The sequence below is a fragment of the Heteronotia binoei genome, chromosome 5 (assembly GCF_032191835.1).
Source record: "Heteronotia binoei isolate CCM8104 ecotype False Entrance Well chromosome 5, APGP_CSIRO_Hbin_v1, whole genome shotgun sequence".
Lineage (NCBI taxonomy): Eukaryota > Metazoa > Chordata > Lepidosauria > Squamata > Gekkonidae > Heteronotia > Heteronotia binoei.
In genome coordinates, this window is record NC_083227.1 from 82,399,433 (window position 1) to 82,412,923 (window position 13,491).

At 41.3% G+C, this 13,491-nt stretch overlaps 1 protein-coding gene across 1 annotated transcript in view; it reads left to right on the plus strand.

Annotated features, from left to right (window-relative positions):
* EEFSEC (eukaryotic elongation factor, selenocysteine-tRNA specific) overlaps window positions 1–13,491 on the plus strand; it is a 267,221-nt gene that overhangs the window by 63,488 nt on the left and 190,242 nt on the right. The window contains exon 2 of the mRNA XM_060239699.1: window positions 4,765–4,972. Within this exon, the coding sequence (XP_060095682.1) occupies window positions 4,765–4,972 (208 nt within the window). The remainder of the gene's footprint in view (window positions 1–4,764; window positions 4,973–13,491) is intronic.

Here is a 13,491-nt window from a genome sequence, read left to right on the forward strand (position 1 = left end):
TCGACACTACAAATTGAATGCCTACGCATCGGCAGATGCAGCCTTTGGCCAGCGAATCCTACAACATGTACTTCCCGAGTAGGGCAATCCCTCCCTGACTAACATACTGCTCTGGGAGTACCCAAGATGTCCTCCGCCTCTTAGGGAGAACGACCCTTGGCACTTACCGTGAGGGGTCCTTCACCTAAGAGGACAGGAGGACATCTTGCCCTCCCTTCTCTCACCCTACCTTGGGCAATACCTTTTTTCCTTTACCTCGTCCGCCAACTTACTTCTGAGGTTTTTTCTCGTTCATGTTGTTAACTGTTACCTGTTCCTCCATGTTCCCTTTCCTTTAAGGGTCTGTTTGGTCAGTCTGTTGGGTTAACACCCACCTTTTCCTTTTCCCTGGTCAACTGTTAGTTATTCTGTTAGGAGCGTGTTTTTTTCATTAGGTATAAGTTTTCCTTTTACTGCTGCTCGGAGTCACCCGAACTGAGGAAGGGGTGGTTTCCACAGCCACAGGAAGGAAGATTTTGAAAAATTCCTGCCTCCCTGATTGGACAGTGGGAAACACCCAAGATGTCCTCCTGTCCTCTTAGGAGAAGGACCCCTCACGGTAAGTGCCAAGGGTCGTTTTCCGGATTAGAGCCTACAGCTCTTAGCTAGTACACAAAACTGGCTCTCTGTATGGGAATGGTAACCCATTAATATATCCTTAAGTGCGCTTTCCTCAGAGCTTCAGGTAATAGGTGGGCCCCACTGACTTCGTCAGGAGTGTAGAAGTTGTCACATAATCATAACATGTAAAAAAGATATAACAAGTGATGAATACATGAAATGTATTAACGCATATAAGACCCCACAGTGCACAGTCTTCTGTCAAGGAAGTACACACTGTAAACTTCTATTCTGCTGAAATACTCCATTTTAATTTCCACTCACGCCTTCCTGTATGTTTTTCACCTTTGTTGCTCTCTATGCCATAGTTAGTGGTTGTCATTTTTATTGTTTAATAAAGTTCAGAGTTCAGCATTGAAGGCAAAGCCAATATTGTCATGGAAAACCCTGTTGAATTGAGACTTGAGGCAGAGTGGGGGATTGGGAGAGAATTTTATTTGATAGTTGTGGAGGCGGGGTCCAGGGATAGGGATTTACTATGTCTGCAGCATGTGTATGCCTGGAAGAGATTTCCCCCTACAAACTATATGAAGGAATTGCCTTGCTTTGTAGATTGTGTTTTCTGTGTTGCTTATCTTAAGTATTTTATCTCAGAATTTCTTACAAGGCAATTAAAATAATAATACCTTTAATATTTGACATTTCCAAGCATTTTTTAATTTTAGCATGCTTCCTAGGGAGCAAATTCCCAACGAGAGCTTTTCACTCTTTGTATTCATTAAAGAGAATAAATATGCTTGTATTGGAGACTGTGAGAGGACATAGGAAGCAGATAGGACACACTGAATACCCACATACCTAGGAGACTAATATAGTTGACCTATGATGATGTGAAAGACATCTGCCTGAGACCCTGGAGAGCTGCTGCCAGTCTGAGTAGACAATACTGACTTTGGTGGACCAAGGGTCTGCTTCAGTATAAGGCAGTTTCATGTGATTTCATGTGATGACATTATAACTTCCACATTTAAGCACCTTCTGTTGGATTATTATGCAGTGTTTATGCGTGGGTGTTTCTGCTTTAGGGAAAAGCGTTGAACAAATTCATTTTGTTCATTCCTGCTGGCCACGCTCCAACATATACAGTGGTGCGAGTATGACAATCAGCATTCTTCATCATCATAAATGAGAACTGGTGTAGCATAATTATTAGGGTGTCATCGTAGGACCTGGGACATCCAGGTTTAGATCTCCACTCTGTCATGGAAGCTTTCTGGATGACCTTGGGCCAGCCACACACTCACACACTCTCTAATGTACGTCACAACATTTTGTACAGAAAAAATGGAAGAGAAGAATGATGTAAACTGCTTTATGTCCCTGTTGGGGAGAGAGGTGGAGTATAAATAAAACTGATAACTTTGCAAATTGCTAAACCATGTTTATTTCCCTATATCTGGTACAACTCTGCAAGGCAAAGTGGTTCCTCTGTTACACTTGGGAAACTGAGGATTAATGTTTATGCCACACAAATGAGCTCAGGATTGAAATGAGTGTGGTCCTTGTCCTGGATATTTTCCAAATCCAAAGTGCTGCCTTTTGTTCCTATGTGAACTCTATAGCACACATCTTAGTGAATCTAGATATTTAATAAATTACCTCCAATAATTCAGAATTCCCTTGGATTTTATGATGGAGAATGTAGTTTAATGTTTAGAGGCATTTCTGCAGGAAATAATATTCCAGGTATGCTGTAGTTTATCTATGATCTTAGAAAAAGAAAGTTGTGCATTGCCACAGTAATTAGTCATAGTAGGATGTACCAGTATGTGCTGTGCTGTATCATTACCTATTAGTGATATACCTTAAAATTATTAAACTTTTTGGAGTGGAACCCAATTCTATACTTCCTTTATTGTACCTTTTGGGATGCACCACTGCAACATTATGGGCTAGAGCTCAGCCCAGGTCCAGCAAGAAGTTGCAATTGCACAGGAGGCAACCTGCATAGGTTACAGCCATTGCTTCCTTTACCATTGAGCCAAGCCCTTGGCAGTGAATGAAACCTTGAGATAAAAGCGGGAGGGATGAGAGAATGCATGAAATATTCATGTTCCACTTTTGTCCTAGTCACTGGGATTCAGTGCAGCAGCACTTGTTGGCAGAACCTTTTTCTTTAACACCTTTAAATTAAAGATCAATTAATGGCAGCAACATTCAAGTTATTTTTTACTTTTGTTTTAGCAATTAAGGCAGTGGATTGTAAGGTTGCCAGCTTCCAGGTGGGAAGCCTGGAGAGACCTGTGTTCACATATACTTTAACAAATAATCGTAATTTTTAAATATTCATAACAATACAAAAAATTTCCACAGCTTAATGCTTCTTGATGACAGTTTACTCACTATTCAGTTCCACAAATCATACAAATTCCAGCAATAAGCATACATTCTACGTATTCATACAGACGCTCACACTGAAAAGGCAGGAATACAATGAATCAATGATAATATATAAGTCACTGAGAGACTCCACCAAGGACAGAAATTTTTGGAAGTACAATGTCCTTGCAAGTATGGAGGCCTCTCTGAAGCAGTACAATATTGTTGTACAAAGACGGTGCTGCTATAGAACGAGGTGAAAACTCGACGAAGTACTGATGATGTAGTAATATCTGGAACCAATGCTCAAAACCAGTATATTTAAGAATTGTGATTATTTGTTAAATTATATGTGAACATGGGTCTCTCCAGGCTTCCAACCTTACTGCGTTCTTTCCCGTTTGGTTTGCACAGCCTCCAGGTGGGGCCTGGAGATCTCCTACTTTTACAACTGATTCCAGCTGTCAGAGATCAGCTGCCCTGGAGAAAATGGCTGCTTTGAAGTGTGGACTCTGTGGCATTGTGCCATGCTGAGGCCTTTTCCCTCCCCTCCTCAAACCCTGCCCTTTCCTGGATCCACCCCTAAAGTCTCCAGGTATATTCCAACACAGACCTGGCAACCCTAGTGGATTGTGACCCAAAAGTAAATCACTACTCTCACAGGTGGCTTAAACTCTTGTTGGAATCCCAGTCCTTCCAGCACTCAGGAAAGGAGTAGCATTATATTCACAAGATTTTTAAAAAGCACTGGAATTATTAAGTTTTGGAAAATATAGATTGCCAGTACATTGGAATATGCAAACTGTTGTTTGTGTCGAGAGTCATCTCCTCTGTATTCCTCTTGCCATGTTTTGTACTGTACTCAATTTGCTTGAGTGCCTCTCGCTTTGCTCATCCTTGCTGGGTGCTTATCTTGGGAACGTATTAAGTAAACTCTTTCCACCAACTTCAAGGTCAGACTCTGGGGGAAGTGTAGATTAGACACCTGGATGCTAAACTAGGGCTGGACTCCAAAGAAGGATGGGAGGGGGTCCCGCCAAATCCCTGGTTCCCGCTTTTTGCTTTGCCGCACTTGCAATTGAATTGTAACGGTTGGGGCGAAGTCTCCACCCCCCCCCCCACAAAATACCGAGACTTACAAGGGGTGTTCGACACATGGGAAGCAGACAAACTCCCCCTCACAGACCTACAGACTGTGCCATAGAGCTATTGGGGGGCGAACCCCTGCCTAAATCCAAGTTGTATTGAATTAGTAGGGCAGAGGGGGAGGAGTTGAAGAAGTTTCTGGACACAAATTTACAACGGGGATTTATCCGGCCGGCCAAGTCTCCACACGGAGCCCCAGTCCTCTTTCCTATACAGAATTTATATTAAATCTAGGCTACTGAAATTTTGAGAGGCTCTGTAACCTTTCTGAATCAGAATTTTAAAAAATCAAATTATTTAAATTGTTCAGTTTAAATTTAAAGTGAAGATGTGGTTTTCTGAAATGAGTTGTTATTTAATTCTAAAGAAGTAATATTTATTTCTAAGTTCTTGATGTGAGAATGTCACTATGGAGCAAACTTACAAGAACCTTTGATTTGTTTATGTGTTTTCATTGACTCCTGCTTATCAAACAGATCAAAAGGCTCAATGATTTTGTTTGAGGGTGTCCTCTGGAATTTCACCTGAGCCCCCTGTTTTTTGAGGAATATGGGCAGTATTCTCAGGTAATGTTTCAGTGAGTTGGTGCCTCAGTCTTTGCAAACCTGGTTGCTAATTGAACAGTTTTTGTTTTTTCAGGTGCCCAGATCATTGACCTGATGATGCTTGTGATAGATGTGACAAAGGGGATGCAGACTCAGTCAGCAGAATGCTTGGTTATTGGGCAGATTGCTTGCCAGAAGATGATAGTTGTTTTGAACAAAATAGATCTTCTTCCAGAGGAGAAGCGGCAGGCTGCTGTTGAGAAGATGACAAAAAAAATGCAGAAGACCTTGGAAAATACCAAGTAAGTTATAAAGTCACACTGCTTACATAACACAACTTGTGTTGTTCTTCTCTCTTTGTTCTGCATCAGTATATGCCTGGCTTTGAAGCAAATCTTGATGGAATAACCCTGGGATGGTTCTGTAAATTACACATTGGAAAACATGTGGCAGTGGGTCAAGATCTGTAAATCAAAAGTGTCTTTGGCGAGTGGCTCAAAGCATCATATTTGACTGCATGCTGTACATGACGTTTGCTGATTTTTTAAAATATGGGAATACTTCCAAGAGTTACCCCACATTTTCAAAATGACCTTTAATTAGCCGTTTGGTAATCTTTAATTATTTTATGCCACTCATTGTATGCCTTCCTCAAAAAGACTCAAGATAGGTAAAATCTCACGTTTCAGAGGACTAAAATTATTGCAAGACTATACCTGAAAAGTGTCTTACTTTTTATACAATATGTCCACTAATTCGGATTGAGCAGAACAAACTGTCATTTAAAAAAAAATTCTGTGATCTCAGTTACAGTGTTTTGGAATCTGAACACAAGGTTGTTGTATGGCAACTCTCTCTGCATGGCTATTAAACATTGCATAGCCCTTGATACCAGAAAAAAGCTCCTAACAGTTAGTTTGCTGTGTTCCTGAGCTAGACGTGCAGCTTCCTTTCCTGTGAAATATTGATAGTTACTGTCCAGCTTCAAGTTGCTTGTGAAGGGAGCTGCTGCAGGTGATGTTGTGGTTATAGTTAAAGAAGTGGTGGAATGGAGAAATTAAGTGCTTTTTGCACAATTGCAATAGAGAAAGTAAAACATGGGGACCGATTTTGCATTAGACGTGTTCCCGGTGGAGAGCCCTTTTGCTACTGGGGCTTCTCTCTGTTTTCGCACAAGTTGCCCCAGAGCTGTGGGTTGGTGCGGTGCTATTCCGCAGCAAGCAAGATCCTCTGACAAGTGGTTTCTCCTTGCTGTGGAATAGTGGTGTGCCAGCTCATAGCTCCAGGGCAACTTGTGCGAAAACGGTAGCAAAAGGGTTCTCTACCCGGAACAAGCCTAATGCAAAATCAGTTGGAGATTTTCTCCTTTCACTGTATTCATTTCCCCCCTTCTCAAGTTCACAGGGTTAGAGCAGAACTAAACAGGGTATTTATTTTGAAAAGTGACAAATACAAGAGGACAAAGGCAACCCAACTGGATTGCATAAACCATTTTGTGTCTTACTCTGATTGCAGGATAGTGTCTTTTTGTTCTGCTAAACAATCAGAAATATCTTACTATTTTATCAGTCTCTCTGTGTTCTTCTTTGCTCTGTTTCTTTTTCATCAGTATACCATAAAGGTCACTGAGTGAAATTTCTACTTGTAGATTTGATAGTGACAAAATTCTATCGCTTTCAACTCTTCTTCAAGGTATGTATTGGAGGGCAAGCAAATGTTAAGTGAGCTGTTTCTGTTAACCTGTCACGTAGCTTGATTTTTCTTCCTTCTTGTTACTTCTTTGGTAAGTAAATATCTGCAACTTTGCTCTGAGCAGTCTTAAAATGTCTAAGCCCACATTTCTGATTGGCACCAAATGAGCCATAAACAATTTCATAGTTCTAGATGATGTTTGTAAAATCAGTCAGGCAAAGGAATATTAGTGTGCTTCAGCATTACATAAAAATGTATTCTCAATAAAGGGGTGCATGATACTGGCAAAAATTGAGCAAAATTATAATTTTACCAGGAAATTAACTGAAGGATTTCCTGAGATTTTATTTATTTGCTGGGAGGTTTGCTTTATAGTACATCTGTGATGCATCTGGTATGTTTGAGCATAATGGCAACTGAGAGTAATACTCAGGTGAGTTATACTTGGGAAACTTAAATTTGAGCTTAATACTGATAATTGAGTTTATCCTCAGTCTCTAAAGTTGTTCCTGGAAAATGATAAGGATTTGTTTGCTTTTACATGACAGGATTATTACTACTTGACACTAGGTTAAATATAGTACAAGATTATAAATCAAGAGAAAATGACCATGTTAGAGACATGTTGTGTGACCTTCAGTGCGCAAGTAGCCTGAGGATTTTGTCTTTAGGTTTCTGACTGTAGGGCTGATCAAAGTGATAAATATATATACACATCATGGATACTAATGTCATATTAAAAGTCCTGTCACCTCCTTCTCTTGTGTCACTTGTGTCCCTTTGAACCCTATAATTTCTCAGGAATCATAGGCGTTCTGGAATATCTTGGAAGTAAAAGAACAAGTGTGTTCCACAGACAGAGAGAGCTCATAAATTAAAATGCTGTATTGTCCTTCTTCCTCTATTAAAACCGAGGGTCATGCAATCTCATATTTTTAGGTGATCTCCATCTCTGTGGTTTATCACAGACAGAATTTTGTCTCATATCATTTTACATGAAATAAATGTGGCCAAGACTTACCTGAAGAAGGATGGATTGGAGTGTGGGTACAAAAGAGATTGGGAGAAGGCCTCCCCCACCCTTTGCCTAATGATTGGCAAAGGTGGGAGCCTCAGGTGACTGTTCTGGCTGGCTGCACATCACCTGGGAGGAGCTGGCCTAGTTGGATGTTGGGAGTTGTGGCAGGCTCTATGCAGTGGTGACATAGAGCCCACCCAGTGCAATTTAAACCGCAATGCCATGTGGGTTTGGCAACGCAATATTCTTCGGATATCCACCCTCCCTTTTTTGGGTTCTCTGGGTATGTATTCTTTGCTGCAATATCTAGCAGTTTTGCATATCTGGGTGGATCTTTTCGGGAGATATGGGCCTGCATGTCCACCTCCCCCCCTTTGGAGACTTTCTTAAGGGGTCTAGGTGTTTGAGCCACCACATGGTATGCCCAGCTCGGGGGCTGTGCCCAGGCTCGCCCCAGGTATCAAACTGGTACCATGCATTGGCAGCTGCTCTTGTGATCCCAATATTTGTCACTTCCGGGTTTTTCTCCAGCAGGCGGGCTGAGGAACGTTATTGAACGACTGGTGGGCAGCTCAATTTCCTGGATCCGCACCCATGCTTTACCAGTGCTCCTTGGTCTGAATTCAATAAAAACTGTGGCCTGGTTTTTATTTCAAAAATTGTGTGGTGTGTTTTATTTCTCTGCAAGCTCTCTGCTTACAATGTGCATGCAATTACACACTGCATGCAATGTGAATTGGTGTTGTCAGAAGGCTTCCACATTGGACATAGCAGTTTTCTTCATCTCTTCTCCTGCACTTTCTAAAATCATTGCTTGGGCTTTATGTTTCTGTATGTCTTGTAAATTTCTGAAATGATGCAGATTTGTAATTGTCTCAAGCTACCAGTCCTGGCTATGACCCTTGTCTGTATTCAATTTCAAAATTTGGTTTAGGCAAATTTTTGTGGCAGTGGAAAGGAAATGACAGATGTGTACTGGAGAAGGTTAGGTTTGGGGAAGGCTTGTTTTTTCTCCACAGTCCAATATAGTGGCAGCCTAGCTGTAGCCCCAGCAATAGACCTGTGTGGTGATACTGTAGCAACTTTGATGGAGACTAATTTCTCATTGGCAGTTTGCTCTGCCTCCAGGCTTCTGCTTGAGCCAGCTCAGGTGATCGATTCCCCACCAGTTGCTGCATGGGTGCCTTTTGATCTGCGGCTATCTCCCATTCCCCTCGTGGCGGCCAGATCTCAAAAGAACCAGATCCGGTCACTGTTAGCAGAATGGAAGTAACTGTGGATCAAAAGGCACCCAGACAGCAACTGGTGGGGAATCGATCGCTCAAGCAGAAGCCTGGGGGTAGAGCAACTGCTGGTGAGGAATCATTCAGAGTCTCTTGGGAGAAAGCAGGTGGGGCCATAATCACATTTGCTGGCTAGCACCAACCATGTTCTATGAGGAGATATTATGTACTGCAACAAAAGTGTTGCAATAGTTTTGTTGAAATCATATTAGTGATATCATATTGAAATCTCCATGCTTAATGGCCCCTTCTAGCAGCTTGTGTAACATGTGAAAGAGTCAGGGCAAAATTTCTGAGTTGATTTTAAGCTGTTTTTTGCCTCCCTAGAAGTCTTCTTTGTCTATCATACTAAAGCATGTTGTCTTGTTTTGATTACAGAGAATTTTCCCCCAAAGATAGACTCTCTCTGCTTACTAAGCCTTTGTGAGATGTGCATTTCCCTAAAGTATGTGGACTGGCTTACTTACTTGAGCCATCTGGATTTGGTTATACTAAACTTTATTTTTACCTCAAGCACTAGATCTGTATCGTTGAATCTTGTTCTGTGCTGGGACTAGCCTGCCAAAGCTTCTCATCTGAAGGCTGTATTCAATAGTGCAGAAAGTTGAATTGCCTTTTCACTCTACAGTTCTGTGGTTCTCATAGTTGCCAGTTTTGGCTGTTTCAGTGAACTGCATACATTTCTACACAAAGGACTCCTTTCTCATTCTTTTTGAATGCACGTAGGCTCTAATGAATGTATGGGGGTTGCAGATGAATAGAGAGAGGCACTTAAGGACTTTGAGTGAGTGCAACTGATTACTTAATAAAATGTTAGTAATATAGACCACAGTAACAGAAGCATAGCATCAACCCATATTTATGGCACATCGACGGCAAGGTCTGCATCCTTCTTTGGTAGCCCTCTGGGGATTTTGTGGCTGGGGAAGAAAGTATTATCATCTGGAAAGGAAGAGAAGAGATTTAATCAAACTCTGTATCCTGAATACACAGGATCATCAGTATACAGACTAGGCTGAGAGATGGCTGGCCTTTCACCATTAGGGCATGTAGAATCGTTATGTGAAAAGCTGCTCATGCTCCAGTAGCCTCTTCTGTGCAATTAAAAAAGTTACAGGAACCCTGTTATACCCCCCACCTTTCTCCTAGGATTCACAGTGCATTAACAGAGTTTCAACAGGCTTTAATGATAATGAAACATAGATAATGTAACGAAAATAAATAGCAGGATACAAAGAATGTACTATGGAACACCTTGTTCAGTCCTGCTAAACAATTTCAGTGGAGCCATAAGAGAGATTAGCAAGTTTTTCTAAACAGACTGAGAATGCTATCTAAACCAGAGGGCAAGCTGTTCCATAAAATCTGTCCAATAATCAAGGAAACCCTGCAGTAGACAAAGGAGGAAGGAACAGTGAAAAGATGGCCAAAGAAGCACTATTAATGTATGGGTTCATTCAAGGAGATGTGAGCTTTTAGGTATGTAGCTGTTTAGTTAAAGGTAAATTATATAGGCTACCACTAAATATATTTCAGGACAGGCGTTGTATGTTCAAAGTGGTCCTACATGCAGCACTGGTGCTGGGGAGCTGGCGCAAGGCTGATGCCCCAGGCCAAATGCCCCCCACCGCTTCTTGCTTCCTTGGTGAGGGTGAGCTCAGTGGCAGCTGCAGTGGGGCTTCTGGCATCAGCGTGCACCCATGAGCGAACGTTGTCGCTCCACAGAGTGACAGTGAGTGTGCGACGTGCATGCGCACTGAGGCTGGAAGCCCTGCGGCAGCTTTTGAGCTCACTATTTCCCTTGCTGAGGAAGTGAGGGTGGCTGGGAGCACTGAAAGCAGTGCCCGCCCCCTAGAGCCACACTCCAGGCAGACACCTCATGCTGCCTAATGGACACACCAGCTCTGCCTACATGAAATATGTGCTTTTGCATTTTGTACTACTTGCAGCTTCTAAATAATTTTTAAAGTCAGTCACATGTGGAGAACACTGCTGTAGTCCAATTCAGATATTGGTGGTGTGGGTCAGAGTAGCTAATTCAGATGAAGACAGTTTTGAGACTAGATGCAGTTGCAAATAGATGCACCAGTCTGTTTTTCCATGAGCCAGACATTGTCGAAGAGCATCCCAAAGCTCTCTAAATGGTCTGTCTGACTCATCACATCTAGAGCTGATAGATCAGTTCCATCCAGGATATCAGTCTTCCTTCTCAGAGGTTGACCAGTGCTGATACTAGGTTAAGGCTGTAGTAGTGGCCTATACAGAGAGGATACATTCCCTGGCAAGTACTTGGATGAGAGACCTTCTTGGAATATCAAGACTCGGAGTCAGAGGCAGGCTGTATCAAGCCACGTCTCTAAATGTCCAAGCCTCACTTGGGGTCACCAGGAGTCAACCAGGACTTCCAGGCACACACTTGTGTGCACATACACAAAATACTACAAAAACCCACCCTCATATATATAGCAAGTAGTGTGATACTTTATTCCCTCTCGGTTGTATCTCCTGTTCCTGCTAGACATGACACATGACTGTGTGATTGTGGTAAAGAACAAAAGCACTTGTTATTAAGAAAGCCTTTTTTTGTTCCTTCACTGAACCAATTTCTTGTGTTTTCAAATTGACACTAAAGAATTTAAAGGTGTTATTTATTTATTTCACCACAAACTTCCTTAATGTAAATGCTATGTATGTGTGTTCTGAAGCTAGCAAACTTGGTTGTTGAAAAAGTATGTTTGTTTCCTGAGTCTACTGTGTGCAAATATATTTGCAATGTGATGTTTCTATCCCTTGTTTTTAAAAGAAACACTGCCTAATTCAACATTAATTTATATGTATTAGAAGTGATTGCCCAAAAGTATTTGGATAAAATAATTGAATTTTTAAAAGCTGTGTAGTTAATCACTGGAATTCTCAGTACACCTTTTTATCATCCTTTTTCCCTGGGAACCTTAGGCTTATGGCACAAAAACAGAAAATACCTTGTATACAGGATTAATATTCGATAACTTTAGTGGGTGGAGAACACACTTAGGTTGTGATTCCAGTGGGGTCTACATTGGAGTTCCTGTCTCCAGAGCTTGCCCCCTTTCAGATGAAAACTTAAGACTCTAAGCCTGAAAACAGAAACAGAGGTTGGGACTTTGAATCAAACTTTTTGCCAGTATTTATTAGATTGTTGAAGTTGAGAGGTTGGCTGGACTGTTTATTTTTACTATAAGTGGTATCCTTTTCTTTTTTTTACTACCATGTGTACACAGATTTGTATTTTTTTCCATTTTGTTTCTTGTTCTTTTTTTTAATAAACCCATAATCAAGTCTTGTCATTGCATGGAAGTTTTTTAAATCAAGTCTTGTCATTGCAAAAAACGTGGGTTTTTTATTTTGAGAAGGAAAGTTTTAGTTTCTTTTAAAAAATTATAACATTTGTTAGGCAAAACCTGATTGTCCTGCAAGTGCTGAAATTCTCTGGCATGGAATTTTGGCATCTTGGGAACTCCTGCTTTTGGTTTTTAAATATCATTAAATGCTAAATTCAAGTTCTTGTTCTGTAGGGAAATTTGATAAGGAAATTATATATGCTTTTTGGAGACTCCAAAGCAAATTAGGGTTTTGAGAAGAGTTTTCATTGGTCAGAAGGTAAAACTGGCTAATTGCACTCACAAATGTTATTACTACTTATACCCCTTCCCCCTTCTTTGCCAAATTTCAAATCCCTTTTCTCCTTCAGTATTTTAATAGTTTTTCACTCCAGCTTCTATGGAAAAACTTCAGGGCTTTTAAAAACTTGGAAAGAGACTAAATTAAGTATAATAAATATACATAAATATTCGTAATTTGCAGTTATTGTGAGTAAACTTTTGGGGCTGATGTAGAATTCTGCATTAGGTAGTATATAATACAAAATTTTGGTTAAAAATATATTTCCTATTTTATTGATTTAGCCTTGGCTGGTCTAAAGTGGGGACTTGATACCATAACCCTCTATAAAACCCTACATTGATTTTGATCCACATAATCACCATCAGTATCCCCTTCCTTCCTTCCTTCCTTCCTTCCTTCCTTCCTTCCTTCCTTCCTTCCTTCCTTCCTTCCTTCCTTCCTTCCTTCCTTCCTTCCTTCCTTCCTTCCTTCCTTCCTTCCTTCCTTCCTTCCTTCCTTCCTTCCCAAAATGGGCTGTGGGCAGGTCACATCAAGGATAAAACAATTACATAGATTCTAAAAACAGCTAAGACATGCAACCGATAATACCAATTAAAAATTCAGATGACGACCATTTCAAAACAAGTCCCTGACTGAGCAGATGGAGACAGATGAAGATCACAAATTCAGTTGAAGCTACAAATAGGGTTCATAGGTGTACCAACATGTGACAGGGAGACCACATTGATATTCATTGATGTCCACCACCTCAACTGAAGGTCTGGTGGAACAGCTCCATTTTGCCTTGCAGAACTGCAACAGACTCCACAGGGCCCAGTTCTCCAGTGAGAACTTGTTCCACCAGGTAGGGGCCAGGATAGAAAAGCCCTTGGCCCTTGTTGAGGCTAAGTGGACATCCTTTGAGCCAGAGACAACAGGAGGTTCTGCTCAGCATAGTGTAAAGCTCTCCGGTGGATATATGAGGAGAGGCAGTCCCTCAGATACGCTGGTCCCAGGCCATTAAGGACTTTAAAGGTTAACACCATTACCTTGAAATGGATCCGGTACTTAACTGGCAGCCAGTGCAATTGGTGGAGGACTGGCTGGATATGCACTTGTATAGGCATCACAGTCAGCAGGTACACAGCTGCATTTTGTTCCAACTGGAGTTTCCAGATCAGGTTCA